The sequence below is a fragment of the Gallus gallus genome, chromosome 3 (assembly GCF_016699485.2).
Source record: "Gallus gallus isolate bGalGal1 chromosome 3, bGalGal1.mat.broiler.GRCg7b, whole genome shotgun sequence".
NCBI lineage: Eukaryota > Metazoa > Chordata > Aves > Galliformes > Phasianidae > Gallus > Gallus gallus.
In genome coordinates, this window is record NC_052534.1 from 38628752 (window position 1) to 38654883 (window position 26132).

Below are 26132 nucleotides of genomic sequence, written 5' to 3' on the forward strand. Positions count from 1 at the left end.
TTCTGCTGTTTCCTCATTCACCACCCTATCTTAGCCTACTACTACTGCTACTGTGTTTTTAATGTTAAGCCTTCCATTTATTGTACCAGCAGCATAAGAGATTCAAATGGAATTTTTTTTTTTTCCAGACTCCATGAATAATCATAGGGCTGCAGCACAGTAATGTTTCTTCCTGTTGGACTTGTCTGTTAGGTGTCATGGAAAGGTGGATTAAAATTCATTGGACACAGACAGAATAAAACTTTGGATCTACCCCAGAAAAGCATCTCTTGCATTCCCCCACAGGAGACTGCTTTCCTTTGTTTTGTTCTCTTATGAAACTGGAGATCCCCTGCTTCACAACAGGAATCGTGGAAATCTTGAATTTGTGCTTTGGGGCAAAATCCAGCAACTGCAAGGCGGATGGAACAGTTATTTTCATCTTCTGGAAATAAACACAGAGATAATTTTTCACTTTGGTTTGCCCAATTCTCAGTATCCACCCCAGGCTACCTGAATTGAATCTTCCTCAGTCTATTTTCTGCTCTTCTAATGAATTTGGGAGAGTAAGGTGGGATAATTCTTTCCAGGCTGAGAAACAAGATGATATTTTTGGACAGTGGATGCATAGGAAATGACTTGATCCTTCTGCAAAGTAAACAATAGTTCTAATGACACGAACAGTGCCACACAAACCGGTAAATTACTTGAGCATCTGTATGAATGATAGACTAAAAGAGCATGAGTTAGATATTTCAGGAACTAGGAAATACGTTGGCTTTAAAATAGCTGAAGAAGTTCAAAGGCAATCACTTGCTTTCAGGGGCAAGTGCCTGAGGACCTGTGCTCGGTTTGCATGGAATAATGCAATTCAAGAAGAAATCCAATTACTGAGCTAATTATCACCTTGTATGAGTGGTAACAATCAAATTTAAGGCAGGAAGCCACTGGAGGATGGCCCAAATCTCCCACTTGTCCAAGAAGTTCACTTAGGAGGTCCTACTTGACAGTGAAAAGACAAGGAGTAAAGATGTAGCTAGCTGGAGTTTAAGGAGCAGTGCTTTGGAGTTTAATGCTAAGCAAATTCCAGTTGCCTTCAAGAAGCTGCAAACATAGCTATGGTTACTAATAATTGTGGAAGATTTTTAAAGTCCTAAGTGATTACCTTGAATGAATTTCTTCAAGTAAAATGAACTTGAGGACAAAAGTAGTTCACTCTGCTTTATCAACTGTACATATTATCCTCAGTGTTTGTAAAAAAAAAAAAAAAAAGAAAATTATACTAATTATACTACAAAATATCAGTATAAGACTTTTTTCTCTAGGAGTATCCAAAAAGTTGAATCCTTTCCTATCTCATGTCCTGAGGCCCACGTTTTCTATGCTTAAGAAATCAATACTGTGCTTAGAATGGAGGAAAAAGCCTGGTTTGGCTTTGTGAGAGCCATTCTGCTTCCTGCCCTTCTTCTCATTCAGGCTGCTTCATCTGTCACAGAATCACCTTCAGCACTCACATCTCTCCTAAAAAATGAAAGAAAAAAAAATGGAGGGGTGGGAGAGGGAGGGAATAAGATGGAGTCAGAGTTGCATGCTGGATAAAAGGGTTCTTTATATAGGTTAGAATTTTCTATATACTGCTTGATTTGTATGAGCCTGAATGCGCTTCAAAAACAGAAAAGCTTTACAGGTTGATAAAAATTTGGAGTAAAAAGTAGTATTGACTTGTACTTCATTCTGCCACACTGATTTCAGAGGGACTGAAAGCTAATAAGTAGTCTTGTAATCTTAACACAGGCAATTTTGAAAATGGCAATGTTTCTCTGCTGAGAATGGAAAATTGTTTGAATTCTACAACCTAATCTTTATGCTTACTCTTGCATATGTTGCATTTGCAGGTGCATGTTTATCAGAGTGAAAGAATTCTGACAAGCTTTTTGAAGTAAAATTATTCTTTATATTCTGAATTGCTTAGGAATCCCCCCCCCCACTTTACCATTTTCTGTTACATAGGAAATGAAAATTGCAGTTCTTGTAACTCAGCCAACCAGAGGAAGGAAGATAAATAATACATCAAATGAAATGTTAATGTATGTAGATAGCATACTAATATTAATTACAAATAATTCTAATTAGGACTCCTATTTTCCCCAACTGTATTTCTTGCGAAGTAAAGAACATGCTTTTTTAAAGCAAAAATCAGTAGTTGAATGGGAGTGAAAGTACAGCAGTTCTGTTACCCTTTTCTACTACATGAAAGTGTGACTCTTCTAGTCTGCTGGTTAGTTTTCCACAGGTTGGAAAAAATAAAATAAAATTCTGACATATCGGACATCAGTGGCATCCTTCTCTCAGTTCAGCTTCAGCATGGATTTATAGCTTTAGCTTACAGTCTTCCAGACATTTAAATCACTCGTCTATAGAAAACATAAGAAATCCTGAAGTACCAATACCGGAGCAATATTTCAGGGAAATAGCGTATGTTTCCTGTTAGCTGAGGCTTTCTCTTGTACTCTGATGACTTGGGAGGTGGATACTGGGTAATTGCTTTGGACTTCTGGTGTTGAATATCCCTAATCACCACAGCAGCCACTTCCTGCTGTTGGACACAGCTTGCCTACACTGATTTACTTGCTCTTTATCTTCAGACTTTACCATGTCTTTTGTTACAGGTAAAAGCTCCATCCAGTCTGCCTTACAATCCTTTCCATTCTGTGACTATTTTTCCTATGGGATTTATATCCCACTGGTACAGTGAAAATCTCAAATAGGGACTGTGTTATTCCTGAGGGAGACAGGATTTCCACATGTATGGACTATGTGCCCAGAGTTCACTCTGTTTTTTAAGAGACGAGAACAGGGAATCTCTCATTCTGCCTAGGTAAATAAACTAAATAAACTAAGTGTTTTTATTTTCCTTTCATGTTATGCACCCACGGACATGTTTTCAGATAAACAAAACCCATTAAATTGAGCCATTGGCCTTAGAAGGGAAGAAAGGCCGATTTAATATTCTTTCTGTTCATTGTTTTGGTGGCACCTGACTGATGTGCTTCTGGAACAAATATGTATACATACTTGGAATAAACTGATGACCAGGTTAGAAATGTGTATTGCATACTGATATAGAACGTAAAGAAATGTTAAAAAGAAAATAAAAACTTTTGTTTGGGAGAATCTTGTTTAAAACAGAGTAGGCTGTACAACTGGCTGTGTCTTTGTTTTCTAGCACCAAAAGGTCGGACCATTCCAACACAAGACTGGCAATTCAGATTGAAAAAGATGCAGGTATGACTTGGGAACTTGGGTGATTTGTTTTGCTTGATTTGCAAAATGTGGTGTGTTTACTCCATTAAGGCTTTAGCTGTTAGAGAGATTCAAAGGGATTAAATGTTACAGGAGCAAACAAGAGTGTTTTAAATGTAACAGAGCACCTGTTTAAGTCATGTACCTTGATAAATAGATTCACTCTTGATTTACGTGAAACTGATTAGATAGCTGCTGGGCTACAAATCACTTGGTTAATCACAGCCTCTCTGTTTGCGTGGAGCACATGGCAGACGCTCTGGCTAGACTTGAAGGTTGGCCGTGGTCAGGGAAAGGTTTTGGAAAAGAGCAGCAGGTTAACTGTGTCCCTATCACTAAGCACTTTGGGCTGACAGGTATCTCCTGTTCCCTGGAGAGAAGCCCTTCTGGACCAGAGAGAGAGGAAGGGAAAGGGAAATGAGAGGGGTTAAAAATGGAGGAGTTTAAAAAAAAAGAAGCATGTAAGCTGATGGATTTCTCCTTCAGGTAATGGTCCATTATGTGAGCTCTGATCCACAGCAATCCAAAACACCTTCCTGATGTGCACTGAGCAATTCCTGTGAGACTGAGAATGGAGCATTTTTTGACAATTTAAGAGGCATGAGGTGTGTGTGATACCTGAGCTGATGCTCTCCAACAGGACAGGGTCCTTTCCAGCAGAAACTGATATCTGGGTTTCATGCCAAATCCTGGTTCCAGTGAGAGAGGTTAGGATTTCATAAGTGGTTTCTTCCTCTTTTACATTCTGTAACTGATTTTATTTTACCTCTGAGGTTTTGGAGGCTTGTATTGTGGTGGTATAAGTTTACCTTGTGATTATTGCTGTGTTTTCAACCCTCCCCCCCCATCCTCCCCTTTAATGCTTATCCCTTAGCAGCACGAACAAATACACATCTTGAAGCAGAAATTGGTGTAATCCAGGATGTCTGTGAGAACAAGAGGAGTGTTATCAGTTCAAGGCATATATAATGCTCTTTCATATTTGTTAATTTAAGACAAAGTGTTAAGATGTTTCTGAAGGCCATTCTGTCTTCTGATAACAATAACCCTTAGCATTAGTATACATGCTAATTACACACATTGATTATGTTTTTAAAAGCACAGCTCAAGTAAAGCATTCCTTTTGTGTGGGCTTTAAAAATTATTTTTGATAATTGTACTCCAGAAAATATCTAGCTGAGTATGTCTGTACAAACATACACACACACCTGTGTGTCTGTATGTACTGTACCAGGGCTGGATGCATAATGGCCATGGTGATGAAATGCTGTGTAGTAATCTGCCCACTCTTTTTCCTATACTGAGGAGAATTTGTAGGGGAAATTATAGCCTGATGTCTTTTTTTCCTCCTAAATATGGACATACATAAATATCCATATGTACTTGTACATACATATCTATATATATATTCTTGTATCTTAGAGGTCTTTTCCAACCTTAATGGACAGTTGATCCAGGCAGTGTGTAAATGGACAGCTGATCCTATCTTTAAACTGAGCAGTAGCAATTCTTGTGTTGAATGAACTTTGTTTCATTCTTTTCCAATATACTGAATACACGTTTACGTGTCCTCATCTTAATTACTCAAAGGATACGCCATAGACAAAGCCTTGAAAAACTCCCAGAGGATGAAAAGAAGTAACTCCTAGCAAAATTAGTGGAAAATGTGTGACAAATTATTTAGCTAGTGAAAGTCTCAGAAATAATCTTTAGATTTAAGCTTAAGTACTTAATCATGATTTCTGGTTTCAAAAAAATTAAGACTAGTAGATAGACTTTAACTTAGCGTAGCAGAGTCTGTAGGTGGAACTGAGAAACTCTTGATACTGTAAAACACAAAGAAGGTAATTCAGTTCAGCCTAATCTCTGTTATCACTAATTTGTTGTTAGATTTACAATATTGTTCGTATTAAGCAAAAGTTTCAGGCCCGATTCTCAAAGGGACAAAAAGCCACTTAGCAAGTGCAGTTCATGTAAACTGTCATCAGGAAGATATCACCTAGCCAGAGGAAGAGGCCTGATGCAGGAGTGAAAAAGAGTATATGGTTTTATGCAGAATGGCTTAGTTTATGTATTTGTTTGTCTTGTTTTGTTTTACAAATACCTGCTGCTCTGATTTCAGGAAACGATGACAATAATCTCAACTCAATTTTTTATGAGCATTTGACAAGATCGCTGCAGGAGTCGCTTTGTGGAGATTTGATTCTGGGCCGCTGGGGAAACTACAACACAGGAGACTGTTTTATTCTAGCATCGGATTATTTAAATGCATTTGTGCACTTGATCGAGATTGGTAATGGGCTCGTCACCTTTCAGCTCAGAGGGCTGGAATTTCGAGGTAAGGATTCCTGATGATTTAAGTAACAGCAGAAACTGTCTGTGTTTCTTTGTAACCTGTCACAAATCTATAGTAGATCTTAACATAGATTTTAACATTCCCTCCTGCCGTTTTTTTTTTTTAATTGATATTTCTGTTTAAAAACATTTCTTTTTATCATTATTTGAATTATAGATTTTTGAAACTTGAATGTTAAGAAATTTGTACTCGTATTCTGCAATACCATGAGACATTCAGAAACAAAATGTATTATTTCTTTGGTTCACTGATCTTTCAGGTTACGCTTAGGCATGTATTCTAATTATTTTTCTCTCTCCATAACCACAAGAATTGGAATTGCTATTAAATTGCTATTGCTGTTATTCTTTTAATGAAGTGGGGAGAAAAAGGAAAGCAAATCCACAAGGTCTTTCAACAATTTTTAAATTCTCTTCATGCTGTACACCTTGGCTGTGGTTGTTGCTTGGGTTTGTAGCCTTTCAAAGATATCACTTTGCAACTGCAGATGCTTGGAGTTGTGAAATCCTGGAATAAACAGCTTCTCAGGCACAGGAATTGAGCAACTAATGGACAACATGTAGTGGGGTGTATAATCAAGGCAACTTTTCATCAAGGTTGCATATGAGAAAACAGGAGACGGACTGGCTCTTCGAATGCAATTAGAATGGGACATAGGAAATAGCATGTGGGCCCAGGTCTTGACTCTGCAACACACTGCCTGTAGGATGTTGAGCAGGTTGTGGTATGCACTTGATGCTCACTTTCCTTTCTGTATACTGGGGAGGAAGATAACATTCCTCTATTTCAAGAAAAGCTTTGTGGAAAACAGTAAAAAACTGAAAGAATGTGGTGTTGTAGCTGGTGAGATACCAGTTCAGTACAGATGCAAATTGTAAGAAAAAAACATTTGGAAAGGAAGAGAAAGAATTTGTTTATCAGCCTTGTAATCCCTTGTTGTTTGTAATGATGGTGATGTATGCGTGTCTGTGGCTTTCTTCAACTTCAAAGACATCTGTGCAAGAATTATCTTCTTTTGTGCCCCCAAGGTATGCAGTGGTGCTCATCTGTTACAGATAGGTACTGAAGTTAATATTTTATAGAGGCCACAGGTGGAAAGATTTTTTTTTTCCGTAGATTTGGAATTTGCTGTTATTTCTTTCGTGTCCAGGCAAGACAAATGCAGATCTATGTTGCTCTTAAAGAATAGTTAAATGCTGTGGCAGTTCAAATCTCTCAGTTGTAATACTGCTGATTTCACAGGCTGATAAATCTCTGAGATAATTGTTGTTGGTTTTGGTGTTGGTTTTTGTTGTTGTTGTTGTTGTTCCTTAGGACAGTTTTAGTCAGTCTGTTATTTTTCGTGCCTCTTGGGTTGCTCACAGTACAGTTCTTTATGGAAAGTTTGTGAAGCCAGAATATGTTGCATTTCTGGAGATCTGAAAATAAAATTAACTTCCAGGATGGATTTATGTATGTCTGCAAAGTGATGTATCTTACCAGCTGTTGACGTTGTGTTTACTTTTTTGGAATTTTGAGTGAACAGGACCATACATGTTTCCATAATCTTCCATCCTGATTTTACCAAATTATCTTTGCTCTTCTGTTAAAATAGTTCATTGCAGAATTTGAAACAAATAAAAGAAAGAAGTTTTTCATGTTTAAACTGCAAGGTTTTTTTTTCTTTGTCACCTTCTGCTGAGTACCTTTCCATCAACGCCACCCCTGTGCCTTTCAAGAAAAGTAAACCTTGCAAGGACCAGTGAAAAATATGAGAGGGTACTCAAACCACATTCTGTCTGTATAAAAAGATCAGGGGCCTAGAAGGCAGGCTTAAAGTGTTGGAAGTTGAGTACTGAGTAACTAGATAGTTTTGTTGCAAAGTGACTGGGGAGGAATATGATTTTGAAGCAGGTTGGTTCACTACCAGGTGAGAACCGTTTTGCATCTGAACCTGAGAGCAAAGCTCAAAAATTGTAGTGCCACCTGTCTAGGCATCTTCATATTTCCTAAAATTAGTCTCTGCAAGCAAATGGGTCTGGAAATTGATGTTTCCATGCCAATTGCCTAATACTGTCTTTATTTGTGAGCAGCTTTAATATGTCTGCTGTCTGCAACAGGTCTTTAAGTTCAGCCTGGACCACAGCCTCTTATGTGTCTTCTAGAGCCAGCTGAGTTCCAGTCATAGCTGTCTCCTTCCCCATTCTCTCTTGTGTTCTTCAGGAGATCAGCAGCCTTTGAAGGAGCACTCATCTGAGTGTTCAGAAGTCCCTATGAATGGGACCAACATAGCAGCAGCAAAACATGAACCAGGAAAGCATAAACAAATTACTGAAGGAGGAAGAGAGGAGAGGGAAAAATGGGAATGAGAGTCTCACCTAGACTGTGAAAGAAGATGTATGATTAGTTTGTGTCCTCATAGGATACATACTGGATGATTTCTTTACCGTTTTTTTCCTAACATTTCACCTAATATTTTCTCTGCGTACAGGAGATGCATTGGGAAGAGAAAAGAGGGTGTATTTATTGGGTTACATTGTTGGGCCTAGAGTGGAAAAGCCTATGTGTACCAAGTAACAGAACATACCTGAGGAGAGAACAACTTAAATGTGTGGTGTTGGCCATGTAAGAGTAAATCCCTCTGGACTATGCAGAATAGATGTCAGAGAAAGCACAAGAGTTTCCAGCCTGTTTAAGGAGAAACAGATGAGCCCAGAGGAGAGCCAGGCATGAGCTGGATAAGATGGATCTTCCTGATGCAGACTGTGACAAAAGTTTTGTGAACTCCAGACCAAATGTCTGCTGTGTGCCTGGTGGAGACTTGCTCAGGTGGCCTGTTGACATCAGAGTGTAGCTTGTATCTCTGGGTAGCTCATGAGGCCTGGTTTGCTTTAGATAAGTCATACTACAGCACCATGCCTGTTGTGTAACAGGCTACATCCTTGTATTGGCAAGGAACCAGGCTGCTCTGTTGGGGCTAGGGCATTAAATAAAGTTGCCCAGATGCAGGGATCCATGTAGAAGAAACAGTCTGAGTAAAAGGAGGCAGAAGGCCTGATGTGAAGGCAGAAGCTGCCTAAGGGGACAGGTCAGGGGCTGTTTCAAGGGCTGCCCTCAGCTCTTTGTGCATCTCACATTCCTATTTTTAGTTGTCTGGTCATATGCTGAATTTCACATAGGACCCTGACTTCATTCATTGTAATGAATGGTTTCCCACAAAGAAGAAAAAAATGGGGAAGAGAAAGAACTCAAAGTCTGTAATTTTTGAGCTTTGGCTTCACTTCAGTTTCAAACATGTAATCTTAATTGAGGGCCCTAAAAATCCAATCTCCTTAAATAGGAAGTCTACATTTGCCTGGGAAATGAATGAATCATAACAAGGTTCTCTGTGCTCGTGACTGTTTTCCGAGTAAGCCAAAATCAGTATTTACATTGAGGAGCTCTGGATTTTCCTGCATTTGTCATTGTGGGTGAAAAGCTGTGCCAGCAGTGCTGCAGTGCCCAAAGAGGTCACAGTGTCTTCTGCATTCAAGCATACCAGGAGCAGGAAAAACTGCCTCCTCTATTTATATCCAGCTTCATTAAGAGTTGGCACTGTAAAATGACCAATCGAGATTCCTTTCTAACCGTATGTAATCAAAGCACATGTGTCTCGGCTGTTAAATGAAAAGCATCTTTGCAGTAAGGGTAAGAAGATACAGATTGAGCAAACTGAAATAAAAGAGTTGGCAACTCTGGGGTTCCCCTCAACCGTCTTTAGCCCTGTTCAAATAACATACCTTGTATGAATTAGTTTTTCACTCTCTTTTCTGATGACAAAGAGGGGATGTGCCTCCATTGTGCCATTTATCCTGTGTGTAAAGCTGAGATGCCCATCTCCTCTATCAAAAATGGAGAAGGTACGGATGAGCTCAGGCTAGGTGTAAATTTACAGGTATTTGCACATCGCTGTGAGTGACTCAAGCCCTTCAGTAACTTAGCTGTACTGTCTGTGCTAGACTACAGTGGTATGCTAAAAGCAACCTGCCAGAAGAAATATGTAATGTATCTTTTAATTTGAAAGGAAAGGACAGGGGAGAACCCACAATCGGGGAACAAGCAGAAAGAATGTCAAAGTATCTACCACCCACAGGTTCTCTGTAGAATGAGGAGGACTTAAAATATTTTCCTGTTTAGTCTGTGCCTCAACAAAATGACTGTTGGAGACCATCCAGTTAGGTGTAGTGCGTGCAGAAATTACGTATGGATGGTAATGCTGATTTCTTGAGGAGCTGTTTTCTAGCTCATTCCCAGTATTCTTCAATCATGTAATTAACTTCTAAATCTGTGCTGTGATTTTCTTGCTGAATGTTGCACGTGCAGTATTCACGCTTCGCTTGGAACTTCATTAGATGAACCAAGGAAAGAAGCACAGAGCAAGCACGGATGTAATTGTACTTAGTGGCAAGCAGCTGTGACAGCAGGACGGGATCGCCTGTGGGGCTTTTGCCGTGTTAGCTAGTTTATTTTGCACGCAAAATGGTGTATGAATGCAGCCGGTTCAGGGTATATGCTTTAGGCACAGTAATGATTTCTAAGAAATAAGGACAGTTACTCATTTTGGCAGCATATATATATACTGTATAGTTTTATTACAGTAGCGAGTGCATTACATTTGATTTCTGTGTCTGAAAGCTCCGTAGCACTAGCAGGAGTCATTCTTTATTTAAAGATTGCAATATTCACTTTTTACTTTTACAGATCACGTCACACTGTTGGGAAGTAAAAGTGCCCACTTTCATGTCTTTGCTGAAATCATGCTTGAAGTACGTTCATTGTATGCACAAAACCATCAAAAGATACTGAAAAAACACAGCAAGTTCAGAGAAAGCAGCCATTTTTAACACATCTCTTTCAAGAGAAGGTTAAAAGAACAGAATGCACATTGTTTGCAGAAAAGAACAAAGGCTCAGAAGTATAATGGGCACAAACAGAAAGGCTGCAAAGAGATTTCTTTGCTTTAATCACAATGCTTTAATTGAAAAAGACATAAACCAGGAAAGATGTGATGTTGAATGCAGGAAATCTGCAGTACAGAAGCCTTTCTAGGTGTTCAGTGATGCCCCAGCAGTGTATGTTTCTATGCATTTCAAATAGAATGCTTTAGTCTCTGTAATGTGGACTAGAATAAATATTTGATGCCTTTTTTTCCTTTCCTCCCTCACAATTTTGTATGTATGTATGGCTGTACTGGGGCAAACTTCTGGAAGGAAAGGAAATGCTGTTAGATGCTCAGTAACCTTTTTATTGAAAATAAGTATTTGTTGGAAACAAAATATTGCACTGCATTATGCTCCAAAAGAAGTAATGTGAGAGGTTCTTGTGTTTGGTAGCTGTAAGTTTAACAACCAACGTCCTTTGAGAATGCTTTCTTTCACCTGGGGTTTTACAGCATGGCTCAGTTTTTGAGGAGATGTGATGTCTGCTATTGGACTGTTTACTTTGGAAAATGAATTATTTTTCAGGCATGTAAGCATCTGAAACTGATGAAAAATGAATCACAGTTTTATAGTTAATAGATTTGATGTTTGAAAAATTAGTATTGTTTCAGTTTTGTTTTGTTTTTAAGTCCTGAGATTTTTCTTTGAAGCAGCCTGAGGCTATCACAGCTTACAGGTTATTATTCACAATCCCAATTCTACAAGGAAAAGGGCTGGAAGATGTCAAAACAGGCACTATTCTTCAGAACACATCCAGTCCTGGGATTCATGAGTTTCCATTTAGAAGCTCAGTTCAGTCCTTTGTGAAGTATTTGTCTTCCCTTGTTTCTAGAGCTATATATGAGGCTTATTTCGGGAGAAGATGTCTAATTATACTCTTCATGCTGCTTCTCGGTGATAACGTACCACTTGCTATACTGAGCAGAAAAGACTTATAAAGCTGCTTCTAGATGTTGTCTTACAGGATTCTCTTTCGGGTCCCACAGAACTGAAAAATACTTTTCCTTTCACTCACTGGGTTATCAAAATTAAATTACTAAGCATATCTTGATTTCAGCCTTAAATTCTAGAGGGCTAGGTGGTTATTAGTTGAGGTGTGTTTTCTGAATACTCTTGAAGTAAGATTGCAGCCTTCAGTCTCAGTGTTCTCATTTCCATTTAGGTCAGATCATTCTGGCAGAGCACAAGTCAGTCCTCAGGTCCTGATGTGTCAGGAAAAAGAGTTTCAAGTTCTCGCACTGGTTTTCTCCTGAGCTCACGTAGATTGACCTTGCTTTGTTGATCTGGTGCATGTTCTTGCATTGACGAATCTTTGGCAACCATCCAGCGTTACATATCTTACAAATGAATCAGTCTCATCTGTACTACAAGGGTCACCGTGAATCACTAAGCTTGAGCAAAGTGAGAAAGCTTATTTTCTTTCTTTCTACTTCAGATTTTAAAGTGACTAATTACCAGTGAAAACATTTTCCTGTATTTTAATGTTTAATGGTACTACACTTAATTATATTGCATAACTGAAGTGCACGTTCTGCTCCCTGCTCTTTAATTTTATGAATAATTCTCTTAGAATTGCTCGAACTTGCTAATTTTTGGAGAAGCAATATAAAATTGACATTTTAATCATCAGCTTGTAACACATATATGAAAGTTTAGCATCACTGTTCTGTAAAAGATGTACATTAATGCTTAATCTCATTGTCTGTGACTTGTCCCTTTTGACTCTGCATAAAACTGAGCACATGCTCTTAGTCTTAGTGGTACCAGTGTGTACAATCTCAAGTAAAGAAGCAAAAAGGATTGATGCAGCTGTAAAATGAGATTTATCAGTGACATGAAAGTTAGTGGCATCAAAGTCCAGCCAGTGCATTAATGGCCTAAAGCAAGATTCATTTAAGGGCGAGAGAAAATTTCTCTTTGGCATTCTCTTTGGAACTGATTGCAAGAAATGAGGGGAACCAGCATGTGCTTGAGCATCAGATCTACCTATTGTCTTCACAAACTTGAGTCTCTTTACTAGATGGTGCTTGGAAATATTAATCAGCAGGTGAATTGGGACCAAGGACACAAAACTGGGGTTTGTTATTATGGCAGAGCACTGGCCGTGCCCGAACTCACACTTTTAAAGCAGAGGCTCTCCAAGCAATGCAGACACCAAATCCCCAAAGTATCCGAGTCCATCAGACAGCCACTGTTAAGCAAGGGTGTGTTTGCCAGATGTTGACCGAGCACAAACCTGATTTCATTCATTTAAATTAATTTGTGAAATGACCACATACTCTGGGAGCAAACCCAGGAGTTCATTCGTAATAATACGGTCCCAGATAGAATGTCTCTGTCCTCCCAAGTTCGAAGTTGATTGTGTTTACTGTAGTATTATTTTAAGTTTCACTGATTGAAATTACCTACTATAGGTGACTTGGAGATTTTTATTTTTTATTTTTACTTGTTGAATTAGCTGAGAAAGCAAATAATTGTTCTGGCTGCTTCTCTTATTTGCTGTACATGTGGTGACAGCTTCTCTCAAACACTGAAGGCCCCATGAATTCTCCAGTCATTGCCTCTTTTGGTCCTATGTTTAACAAAATAAATGTCTTAAGAAAACTAGTAATTACAGAGTCTCCAGTAATAACATAAGGTATTTATTAACACGGGTGATATAGAGAACATCTTAAAACATAGCCAGCATCTGATAGGAATGAAATGTGATATTTGTATACAAAATAGAAGAATGAATTTAAGAGTAGAAACAAAGCAAACTCATCTTTTAACTCCACTAGTTGTAAGATTAGCGGCAGTGCTTTATTAGGTTTGTGTTTTTTGCCCCTTATAAACACCTGGCAATATTTAATTTAGCACGTGAGGTAAGGACTGATCTCTTAAATTCAACGTAATTCTGTAAGACCTTCAACTTTTCAAAGAATAGACAACAGTGAGAGCATTAGTGTGGAGTAGTTGTTTTACCCTTTTCAGCCTATGTACAGAGGGATGTGCCTTTCCCTACTTCACTTTGAATACAATGTCTTTTGACTTCAGAAAAGCATCCAGTGACCCTGAGCAGTTGCTGCTTTTTTGCTGCTAAGCATTAAGCATTAATTCATGTAGAAATCTGTGAAATATGAAGCAGAAACGGTTCCATTCATGTCCATTGAAATATCAGCTTGATAGGTCACATTTTGTACTCTGTGGCAGTCTTGGATGAAAAGATGTTTATGTTTAGGTTACTTAACATATTTAATAATTTGTTATAATTGTATACCCTTGAAGTCAAAGGGGGAACACATCAGTGTGTGAACAACATTGGTTACACAGTGTAAGTTTTCACTTATAAACATATCCATATTCTTCTCTTGTTTAAACTGGCATGACAGAACAGGTTTATTGGTCCTAGCGGGGGGTTTCATAGATGTTGCTTACTTTTATTTATGTAGTTTCTAGTAATAAAATTCTCAGAGAGAGGATGTGTTTGAAACAATGTGGTTTTCTTGCTATTTTTGACTATGAGAACACAAAATGTGCTCTGAAGTGTGTTTGCTGATATGTTAAATGTGTATCCCATACCATACTTCACCCAAAAATGAAAGGTGAGCGGTACCAGGGATGCAAACTTGAATTGTTATGTGAGAGACACACTTGTTAAGGAACGTATAAGGAGAGATGAGAGCCTGCTGGTAAATGTTGTGTCTTTGATTCCAGCTGAAGCTTTAACAGAGAGCGTTCCCCTCCAGAAACTGCAGTACAGTGTCTTGCACCTTTCTCTCCTGTTGAGACTATCTGGAATGACTGAGCCAGCTTTCTCATGGGGTGACACTGAACCACTAGCAAAAAGCATATGTGAGACATATGTGTATCTTGCGTGGCCTTGAGTGATGGTTTATGGAGAACTTCAGGGGAGAGCAAGCTCTGCAATAGCCCACAAAGTGTAAATTTTAAGTGGGTCCATACATCAAGAACGTATAGCTCAAGTTCTTGACAACTTTGTGGGAAACACATGGGTGTCCACCTCTGTTTTTGATTTGTAGTGTCCAACATGGTTTTGATACCACTTTCACGGGTTTCAAAACCTGATGGGCTCAGGTTGGCGATCAGGTGTGCGCAGCAGGGTTTGGAAATGCAGTCTGCAAAGCAGAAATATTGTTTCTGCATCTTCCTCATAACTTCTTTTTAAGTTAAGATGACTTTTTCAGAAGTCTTTACTCTATTTTGATCTAAAGCCTATGTAATTGGGTAATTAGAGAGCTGTTCTGTCCTCATGATATACTGCCACTAGTGCTATTCATTAGAAACATTTGATCTGGTGTAGCTTTTATTCCAGCGGGAGAGAGAACAACCAGTTGCATGTTATTTTTGGAGCATGCTTTCCAAGATAGTTTGCTCTAACACAGATTTTATAAGTTCTCTGACAGACTGTAAAATCTTTGTTTGTATCTTTTATGTTATTTGAAGAAACAGACTGGGACTTGGATCAATTTGCTTACTATGCCTGATGGAGCAAGAATCTTTATTGTTGCTTCCTGGTGAGTTTTTATTGAGGCAGAAGCGATGGCCTGCAGCTCAGCTCAGAACCAAATGCGTAGCATATTATTTCGAGCCTTTTAGGCTGTTATAGGTGGTAGTAAGTAAATGATGGACAGCGCTTCATTTTCTACTGCACATGAATTGATTTACACATCTAATTTGTTGCTGCAGTTCTTTCTATTAGATTTTTAGTAAATGCATAGACCCTTCAACTATACTTTCTCCAGTCAGATGTCCTTTGTTTCCCCCACCCCACAATAACTATCAGCATTCTCTCTCTTCCTCACTGCCAAGGGACATATTGCCAGCAGAGAGAAGTGGAGGCTATAACAGAAGGAGATGAAGACGACGAAGGCTGCTGCTGCTGTAAGCCAGGACACTTGCCTCACTTGTTATCATGTAATGCAGCCTTTAACCTCCGATGGCTGACGTGGGAAATAACACGAACGCAGTACATCCTCGAAGGATATAGCATCATTGATAACAATGCTGCAACGATGTTGCAAGTGTTTGATCTGCGGAGAATTCTTATCAGATACTATATAAAGGTAAACTCTTGGCTAAAATGGACTTATTCCTAAGTGGGTTTGTTAAAAATGATGGCCGGCTGCTAGGAGTAGTATTTGAAGTAACTGGCTTTACATTTATTGCTTCACACTACGGGCAGTCAGACTGGCTCATTATTAGGTAGGGATAATTAACTCATGTCTCCCTTTGCTACATATGACTCTGACCAGGTACACTTAGTACAGGAAGTTGCAGGCATGCTTAAGCAGAAGTCAAGGTGAGTTAGCTTCCTTTCCTGATAGAGGAAGAGGAAGCATTCTTATAAAGCAAAGCTTCAGTGACAGTTTGTTTTTTTGTATTTGCAGTGTTATTAAGATCACAATGACCACACAGATATTAGTTTGTCAGAAAAGCCAAACCATTTCTAACCCAGCAAGTGAAGAAATTCCTGTGCAACACTGTCTTCTGCTGAAGCAACAAAAGCAAAATGCTGCCTTTTATGCCACTAGTACTGCCATTAGGCCATTACCAAAGCTCCCAACCATCTCTGACATCTCCTTCCTATCTACATCTCTGCAATTTTAAAACTCCTGTCAACCATAGAGAGAGACCTGCTGTAAATAAATTAATCACCTTTATATGCAAGTGACCCAGTGCAGTAAAAACAGGATAATTGCCTCACGAATGTGCTTTGGTCATGCAGTTGATTGCTCTGTAAAACAGAGGCTGGGGTTTCATAAATAATTTTACAGACATCAAGGCCCAGTAACTAAACTGATTTAAGTATTTAAAAAGAAAATTGCCTGTAAACATGCTTATTTCATTTTAGCCACAGGAAAAAAAAAACATTCTAAAAATTTAATTCAATTATTTGTAGGGACTGTACCTAAAGTAAACAGACAAACAAAAAGGCTTCTTTAATCTGAAGTTGATATATTGCTACAGTTGCTTCAATTGACTTTAAAAGGCAGTCTGAATTTAAAGTGATGCAAATTGATATGATTCAGATTTTGATGGCATATGAGACTGAAAATCATCCCAGCCTATGATGGAATCAAATCAGCAGCTCATTAGTTTAAAGTAACAAAAAATAGTGCTTTTTAAACAGGAGCCTTTTCATCCCTGAAAGTCAGCCGAAACAAGATGACTGTGGAAAATTTGAAGCAGTCACATAGGAAGTTAACTTGAAGGTGGTTTAAACCTTCTAGTCCAGAAATACTTGAGAAGCAGCTGACATAGAAAAGGTTGCTTAGGCAAAGTTCTGTCCCTCACAATACTAATAAAATTGATTCTGCCTTGAGTGAAAGGGTTAAATGAACTCTGTGCTTCTGAAATATGCTGTGGCTCCACATCCCCTGGGTACAGATTTTGTGATGTTCACCATCTGTGACTTTCAAGGTGTCCAAATCTAATCTTTTTTGTATTGATTTTGTCGAGCCAACACTGTTAGACTGTTTTTACAGATCTTCATCCTTAGAAAGGCTCCAGTCTTTTAATCTACTTCCTTTCTTAGGGAAGGATGAACAAGGGGTGATAATAACCTGTTGTCAGCTTAGTTTTTAGCCTGTGCCTGATCTCCCTTGGTTTCAGTAGAGTTCTCCCTCAGAATGGCACTCCCCAGAAAACTTTTAAGGAGATTTTTTTTCTCCTATTCTTCAAATTATTCATTTCTTCCATAAACAGAGGCTTTGATAAGATTTGATAAAATCCTTAGTACAGCCTAGGAAGATGAGAAGATTATGTTTTGTATCAGATAAGCTGTCATGCTCTGTATTTAGTGCAGCTAAAACTTAACCTTTGGATAAACATATGATACCAGAAAGAGAGGTGAGAATTCACTCCTTCCCCAGCTCCCTCTTAAGGAGGAATCTTGAGCTGTGAAGACCCTGGGCAATTCTGCTGTGAACATTTTAAACCCCTGACACTTTGCTTTTAATGGAGTAGGAAGGTAATTATAAGACGTCTTGTTAATACAGTATTCGAGTAAGACAAATCATTAACTCAGAAAACCCACAGACTTGAGCATCAGCAGTAACTGCATCTCCATCACACCGAGTGCTTGGAGAGCTTCTAGTTTGTACTTCGTAGCTTACAATATTGTAAGCATTTGCTGTATTATTTCTGAATTGTCATTTAGCTGAGCATGTACTCATGCACAAAACATATCCAGGAAGAGCTACTGAGAGCAGAATTTAATTAGGTGGCAGTAGTTCTGCTGTTTCAGTGTCTGATTGCCAGTGTGATTATTTTCCCAGCTGAATTTGCCTCTTTGGAAACACAGGTGAGAATAATAAGAAAAGCCAACTGTATTTTGAAGATCAGTGAAGAAAAGTATGCTTTGTTTCACTTCTATGCTTTATGAATAATTATTATATTGATCTTTAAAGAGTGAGTTACATTGAGCTTTATATTCTTTGTGTTTATTTCATTTGCAGTTTCACTGGCAGTCCAGAAGGGCCCTTATTTCTTCTTGTAAGGGGATTTTTATTCTCCACAAATAAAGTGGGTCAGCTCCTGTAGCCCTCTTGCATATATTTTGAAATCATTTCCTGCTCAACTACTGTGATATTTTTCCCTTGTGCCTCTTCTATCTCCTCCTGATATGTTCTTGTTTAAATGTCTTCTACTATTCCAGAAGTCCACATTCTCAGAGTTTTCAGATCCTATTGTTTCTTTGTGAATCTTTTTTAGAAGATGGCATATTGTTCTCCACATGCCAAAAAGTTAAGGCGCCATCCCCAGTCTATATTACTCTATCTTGACTTTTTCCTTTGGAGCTTAGTTTTGCTCTTACCTGTGTATTTTTGTGCAGTTGGAAAGACAAACTGTGGATGGCATATGGGATTTGTAAAAGGGCTGGTGGTCCTTCTGTTCTTTTTTTTTTTTTTTTCCATTTTTAATCCATCATATTTTAATTTTATACATTTATTTGCTCAATAATATTCCTGTTTCATAGGTAAAGTAGAACCACATTATCTTCAGTCGTGTTCGTTCATCTCTTGTTCACTTTGGAATCCAATTTTAAATGAATATATTTAATTAAAACAAAACATTATAATGACAAAGCATTGTAATGTGCCTTCTCAGCTGCTATCACCTTCCTTTGCCAGACCGGAACTTCTCCTTAGGTTTCATGTTCTTCTGGAAACAGGCTTTAAATTTGGACTTGATAGATTTTTCTTACTAATATTCTAATGGTTCCAGACCCACTGGTTAGAACTTAAGCTTAGAAACTCGGGCACAGGCATGAGATTTGAGTCTTACTGCTTTCTTGTATTTCTCTGTTTGGTCAAAGAATTCCTGGTGAGTGCTCTTCCTCCTTCTTGCTTTTTAAATGGAAATTCAGTTGCATTATTTATCAGCTTTTTAAGATTACACTTATAACTCATTATTCTTTACTGATCTCACTGACAAAATATCAAAAATGGTGATGCTACTAAATGCAGAGAAAAACAGAAATCAAAATGGGGGGTTTCAGGGTTGTATTGAACACACCTGTCACATCTCACCTTTATGAGATTTAGATCAGTGTGGAAATGTTTTTGCTGAAGAGTTAGAAAAGCTTCATACTCAGGTAGCAGGAAGCCTACATAGGAAAAACAAACCTGCTTTAATCACGTGCCCAGCTACTGCTGTTTTTTCAAAATCTCTCTGAACGTTTGTCAGTATCACCTTCTTGGTGATCTGCTCTACAAGCCCACTTTTATTCCCTAATTTGCACATTGCAGTATGGGAATCCCTTGTTTTTATTGCAATCCATTGATTTGTATTAATTTTCCTATAAGGCACTAAGGTATTAAATACATGGCTTCTACTTCCATTTCCTGCTATTTAGATATCAATTATTGCCATCTAACTAAACAGCCTGGTGAAGCACTGATTCCAAGCACTAAAAAACAGGAAAAATATGTACCATTATGGGTTGCTAGTGTTGTCTTATTTGATTTATTCTTTTCTGCATAAAATATTTCTGCTTTAATCAGAGACAGAATGACTAATGTTTGCTCATTTTGTCAACAGAGTATAATATACTTTACAGCAAGCTCTCCCAAAATTCTTGAATGGATAAAAGATGAATCCATCCAAAAGACGCTGCAGCCGTACGCAAAGTGGCATTATATTGAACGTGACCTTGCAATGTTTAACATTAACATAGATGAAGATTATGTTCCCTGTCTCCAAGGAATAACAAGAGCTAGTTTCTGCAGTGTTTATCTGGACTGGATTCAGTACTGTGCCAGGAAAAGGGCAGAGGTAAGCATACTTTTTTTTCATGAGTAGTAGTTGTAATTTCTGAGATAGGATTTAAATGATACTTGGATAGTCAGGATTAATAAAGGAAAATTTATATCATTTAAGCTATTAAGTTTAACATAAAGTAAAAACCTTTGCATTGTAAAATGGAAAGAAAGCCACATTACAGACTACTCTTGTGCAAAAATCTGAGTCTCAAGAAGCTTCAAAGCTGTAGTCTTTGAATACAGAACCAATTCCATACTGTGCATACTCTCCAACACTGTTAATTTTATCATCTCTAGAAAGTGTGGATTTAACAAGTGCTTGCAGAAGCTCTGCTGGAGCAGGCTGTGCTCAGGGAATGCCATCAGGACATTACTGTTGTTCAGTACAGCCTGTGTTTGGGTACGCTTGCCAAACATTTGTCCATGTTTGTTTGCTCTTTCCAAACATTTGCCTATGCTTGGGTACGATCCTCAAATGATAGGGAAGTGCATACCAAACTAACAACTAGTATTGCTCACTCCTGAGAGCTGATGATTCAGATGTGAACTACACCACAAGAGCGTGTGAAATGACTGTACAGTTCTGAAAGGTCAAGGGCAGGTTTGCAGCTACACATTCATGTGCTTTCAGCCGCTAGGATTACTGGTGGTCAGCAATCATCTGGCAGAAATGCTCTACTGTATTTCCATGAAATACTCAAAATAGCCCAGAGGGAGAATACAGTTGCAGACAAAGCGTATTCCTCTGTTTAATTTTCTGATTATTGCTGACATTGGGAAAAAATGAGAAGTGTATATTTCTTGGCCCCATACAATCTTATTTGGGTACTTTTCATTCAGGATCACTGACTGTACATCCCATTTGCTATCACTGACCTCATCTGAACAGCATAACATTACTCAATCATGATATTTCTTCTCCAATTCAGTTCTTTTTTGCAACTCTGCACTTCAGTAGCATTCCACCAGTTCCTCTGCACATCGCTACATTGGTGTTGTTTTCACTGAATTGTCCTCTGAGCTTTCCTCACCATCTTCTCCTGCTGGGAATGTTTCATCTCTTTCCTTGCCCGTCCCCTGGTCTTGGCTCCCAACTTCCAAGACACAAGAAATTCCATGGTGCAGTGGAAATCTCTGCTAAATGACACTTTTGACTTGCAATCTGGCTGTAACTTTCAAATAGAATAATAGATTTAGAGATACCCAATAGAATTGTAGCTCTTCTAAGTTAGAGTTAAAAGGGCAAACAAATGCATGCACCAACGCATATGTGTGCACTCCTATTAATATATATATTTACATATTTATATTTTATTTTCTTGTAATTCACCTTTTGTATATAGGTAAGGTCATATATAAGATGAGATTTTTAAAAAACTTCATTGTACAGCCTGAAAATCAGAATCATTTGTAGAAGGAGCTATATCCTCTGTTATAAGGAGCTTCGGTCTTAGAGTCAAAGCAATGACCCATTGCATGATGTGAAATAATATGTACCCTCCTAAAGATTCAGATTCATGAGAGACTGTTGAAGTCTTTCCTCCTGCTTGATTGTAAGCAATTTTTTTTGTGAAAATTTCAGTAAGAAAAACACTCCAAAGCAAGTGAATGTAAATGAAATATTTTGACTACTTGCTGAAATGTGAGGTCAATGTCCTCAGTGGCATGTAATTGTGATGTATATATTGGTATTTACTAGAAGTTTTTTTCCCCAGAAGTTTTCTGAATAGATTTTTCTCCTGAAATCTGTCCGGAGGTCTCATGTGCACACTCTGTCTCGTGGATGGGCTTTTGCTGCCACTAATAGCAGCATCTCTCAGCAATAAACAGTGTGCTTTGTCTTATAGCAATGGCTGAAGAAAAACAATGAAACAACAATAAATAAAGCAACAGAGATCTCCTCCTTTGAGATCCCACCACCTAAGGTTGGAATGCTGTGTTTCTAGTCAGCAGGCAAAATAAGCTGCCATTTTGCAGAAGGCCTCTGATTGTTATGATTTTCTTCTTGTTCTATTAATTGCAAAGAATGCTTTTGTGTGCAGATCCAGCTACAGACAGATTCTATTGTATGTTATCATTTACAGTATTAAAATGTTTTTTAGGATGCTATTTGTATTTAGAATAACATGCAAGTTTTAAACCTTTGTAGCACTTGGACAGCGATGAGGATTCTCCACTAGTAACGCTTTCCTTTGCTTTGTGTATACTGGGCCGAAGAGCTTTGGGGACTGCATCTCATAACATGGCTATCAGGTAAGTCTTAGGTATCTTTGCTTCTGATCTTTAAGCCAAGATCTGTTGGTCTTTTTTCACTTACTGTAGAATCTCAGCAGAAACTTGGATCAAGGTAAAGTCTGTTTCCTACATAACGTAATTTGTTTTCTTCTGTTTCTGGACTTCTTTCACTTCAATAGTTTGCTTAATAACTAGTATCAGTCTTCCATACAAAACATCTTTCCATGCAATATTGCACTGAAAGAATATGTACTGTGTTTGGTGTTTACTTGATTCTGGCCCGGCTACTGAAATACTGACTTTCTCCAGATGGGAAATAAACAGCTATATAATCTGACTGCCAGTTAGCTGAAAAATAAGAAGTCGTAACTGTGCTGTATTCCTCAGAACTATTTTCTGTGGTCGTTGTTCCACTCCATGTTGGTGACTGAGGAAGGCAGATCTTTTCATCTCTTGAGACCACAGATTTATCTGTTCTCAGTCTTTTGCATTCATTCATTCATTCAAAGCACTTCTTCCTAGAAAATTTGGCTTATGAATTTTATTACTTGGTTAAGTTTATATCTTTATATACTCTGCATCTTAAGTTTTTGTTAGGGGTTGTTCCATTTTCACTCAGAGGTACTAATTTGTTTGGATTTTATAACATATCTTTTGTCCTGTTTTAAGTGTTCAGCCTGAGTAGATAATACAATAGATAAAGCATTTTATTAATAATATTCACTTTAAAGAAGTCTACCTTCTCACCTAGTTTTAGATTCTTATTAGGTGTATTTGAATTCCCTCTGTTCATAGACATTTAATAACAGTAGAGAAGCTCAGTAAATATACAGTCTCTGACTGACCTTGCTGCATTGGCACAAAACTGTGAATAAAGCTAGCTCGTGTTCCATCAACAAGTCCTTAGGGAGGATTTGTCTTATTAACAAGAAAACAAAGACAGCGTGTGTGAATTTGAATGTATTTTGTGTTAGAAATCAGTCCTTTAAATATTCATTCTAGCTTTGTTATGTGCTGAGATGTTTGTAACTTCTGTTTTCATGTCTTTCTTCAGTCAGTTCATGGCCTATATGGCTTATTTCTTGGTTTGCTGCTCCTTACTGCTTTCTCAAGTGGCTGTTGTCATTTCTTTTCTACTGGTGTTTGCATATTGCTTTTCCCTATTGGTTTTTTTTTTTCCTGGGTTAAGTTTATTTTCCCTTAATTTCTACATATTCAAATTAATGTGATGTTTAATAATATTGCCCTGTTTTCAGATGATCCAAATTTTAGAGTATAGGGACGTGATAGAAAAGTCGATGTGCATTTATGTTTTTTTTCACAGAAAAGATTAAAGTGATTTTGATCTGGGTCTGCAGTAGATATGTCACAGTGACATTAGAAAAGCAACTAAAAATACCACAAAATCTTCCTAAAACTGTCATCACACTGCATGCACTTTCCCCAGGATCTTAAAATCTTCATTACAGTGTTTTGGCAGTTGTACAGGTACAGTAACAATGTCACCTCCTTTTATTGGCTCACACAGTTAGTAGCTGTGCAAAGAGATAGTAATGCTATTAGAGACTTTTAAAAGCTTAGCCTGGAAAGTATGAATGTTGGGGATAATGATTTGCAAAGATTTTACTAATTGCAGGAGTCAGCTATATCATGTCGTTTTAAAATCTGAAACATAACTGTTGAACCTAATCAGTTTTCCTCTTTTGGGCAATGGATATTCCAACATTAAAAATATATTTTTATTGCAAAGAAAGAGTCTGTTGAAGGGAAAGAATTGTGGTAGCTATGTGCATTGCACAGTTCTGTCCCTTGTTTCCCGAATCCATTATATATAATCCTTTATCTTTAATTAAGTCCTGGTTTTCTTTTATTAAGAAAGTGTTCCAGGGCATTGTTGTATTGTTGTATTTTTAACATGTGCTTTTTAACATAAAAGGAAATAAATGGAAAGTTCTCACAGTCTTTTTCAGCACTACTTCACAAAAGCTTCCCCTAGAAAAGTTTCACTGTGAAAAACTGTGTCACTTACCCACCTGGGTAAGTTGCCTTCAGTATCTTTCATCTGTCAGAAAGATTGGGAAAAAAATAGGAATCTGTGTAGCACAATTTGAGTTATAAATTGCTAGGGCTAGAAAATATGACATTGGCTTTGGTGACTGATGTTTATTTTTGTCTTTAAGAATTTATATATTTATTTCAATTGACGACAGCAATGTAGTAGAAGGTATCATCTAAGGAGCAAGGTGGGTACTTTACCCTCAGACATCAAGACCTTTATCAACAAAAATCCCCCAGATTCAAATGAATACAGCACAGAGGACAGCTCTTATCATACTTGTTATCTTTACTGCTACACTGAGGTCACCACAGCTTATTTAAACACAAAGAAGTCAGCAAGGCTGTGATAGTTGTAGATATACATGGCTTGCAAAGGGAAGGAAGACTTTGTCCAACACATGCAACACCAATGAGGTTAATCCCCAAGGATTAACTTTTGGCAATGAAGGCAGATCCTCCCTTCCCCTCTCTGTATTTGGTGGAGAGACAGCAACTCTTGCAAAGGGTAATTTACAGCATTATTTTTGGTTCTTGGCCCCTGCTCTTAGCTTGTTGTAGATCTCTCTTCAAATCAGATGGGAGGGAAGTGCGTAGGGTCTTCAGAAGCTGGAGGAATCATTCCTTAGGTGATGGTTTTATGCTCACTTTCTTGAGAGGGTATCATGATTTTTTAGATTACTTCAGTCAGCAATAACAAATGACCCTGAACTTTTTTGTGGAACTTTAGTAATTCTGGCTGTGAAGCATCTTGCCTATGATGTTGCTAGAGCTTTCATGATGAATTTGAGATGTAATGGTCAGATAGGTGTTGTAATTTTCTTCTCCACATGCTCATTCGGTAAAGAGTTTCAGATAAGTCCATTGTGAGAAAAGTAGACAATTATCTGTGCTCTGAGGCTCATATTTTGTCCTCTGGGGTAACTGCATGGTAGAGGGAAGCTTCACATGGGCTGTCCAGCCCTTGCTGTGTCTTGAGGACTGACAGTCATCCAACTGCTTTGCCAAAGCACTAATGCAAAGGTAATGTCACACTAAGCTGTGCACTACAGAATTGAGATTCAAGTTTACATCGTGTATGTAAACTATCAATTTGGACTCATTTACACCTGATTTTGTCTAATCTATTAATCAGTAAATGTCACTGTGTAAGCCAAGGTTTTAAATGCACTTATATAATGTATGTAAATAATTATTCAGTGTACCTGTTCATGTAAATGTCAGCAGAAGCCCAACATTAACACTAGATTGCACTATAAATGCATTCATTAAGATGGCAGAACATTGCTATGCAAATCCCGTGCTCTCTTAAACTGTCATTAGGAGGCATGCTGCACAAAATGCAATTTGAAGAATGACGTGACATTACCATTCATTTATTCAAATGTGAGTGAAATGATTTGGTGTACCTCCGTGGAAAAAATACTTAATAACGCTACTCAGCCAGTAGACCTCCTGATAAATAAATATTTAGGATATGTTTCACATTTGGGAAAATATAAAAATCATTTAATAAATCATCATTTCTTTGAGGTGAGCTAAGATGTGCAGGTTATTATCAGCACGTGTGTGTTTTAATGCTGAACTAAATCCACAATTAACATTGGGAAAGGTCTATAAACTGAGGGCAGAAGGTGGAATTTGGAGTACAAAATACACACAGATGCAGTCACCACCTCATTAGCTTTCATCTGTCTTTACTAGTTCTGGGCTTACATCAAATGCTTTTAGTTCCAGCTGTTGGAGCAACACAGGGAGTGAAGAAAGAGTGCTTGTTCTGGCTCTGCTGCCCACTCTGGTGCTCGTGTTGCTGCACTGTTCCCTCCTCACTGAACATCTCAGGGCTGCAGGGTCCCATGTGCCTGCAGGTTGCCTTCAGAAACAGCTTGGCGGTGCGACAGCAGCTTTCAGGTCTCTGCTCAGAGGGTCAGCGGTGCTGCCAGAAATAGCAGCTCTGCCTCTTCCTGATGAACGCAGTTT

General features: G+C 38.1%; 1 protein-coding gene across 5 annotated transcripts in view; it reads left to right on the plus strand.

Annotated features, from left to right (window-relative positions):
* The window catches only part of PCNX2 (pecanex homolog 2 (Drosophila)), a 150198-nt gene that overhangs the window by 109097 nt on the left and 14969 nt on the right, over positions 1-26132 (plus strand). For 3 of the 5 annotated variants that reach the window (XM_015284401.4, XM_015284402.4, XM_015284403.4), the window contains exons 24-28: positions 3206-3264; positions 5405-5620; positions 15409-15662; positions 19642-19875; positions 22012-22115. In XM_015284401.4, coding sequence (XP_015139887.2) covers positions 3206-3264; positions 5405-5620; positions 15409-15662; positions 19642-19875; positions 22012-22115 — 867 coding nt within the window. Of the gene's footprint in view, positions 1-2766; positions 2858-3205; positions 3265-5404; positions 5621-15042; positions 15383-15408; positions 15663-19641; positions 19876-22011; positions 22116-26132 lie in introns of those variants that run through there. The other 2 variants (XM_040698282.2, XM_040698283.2) reach the window with 2 other exon arrangements.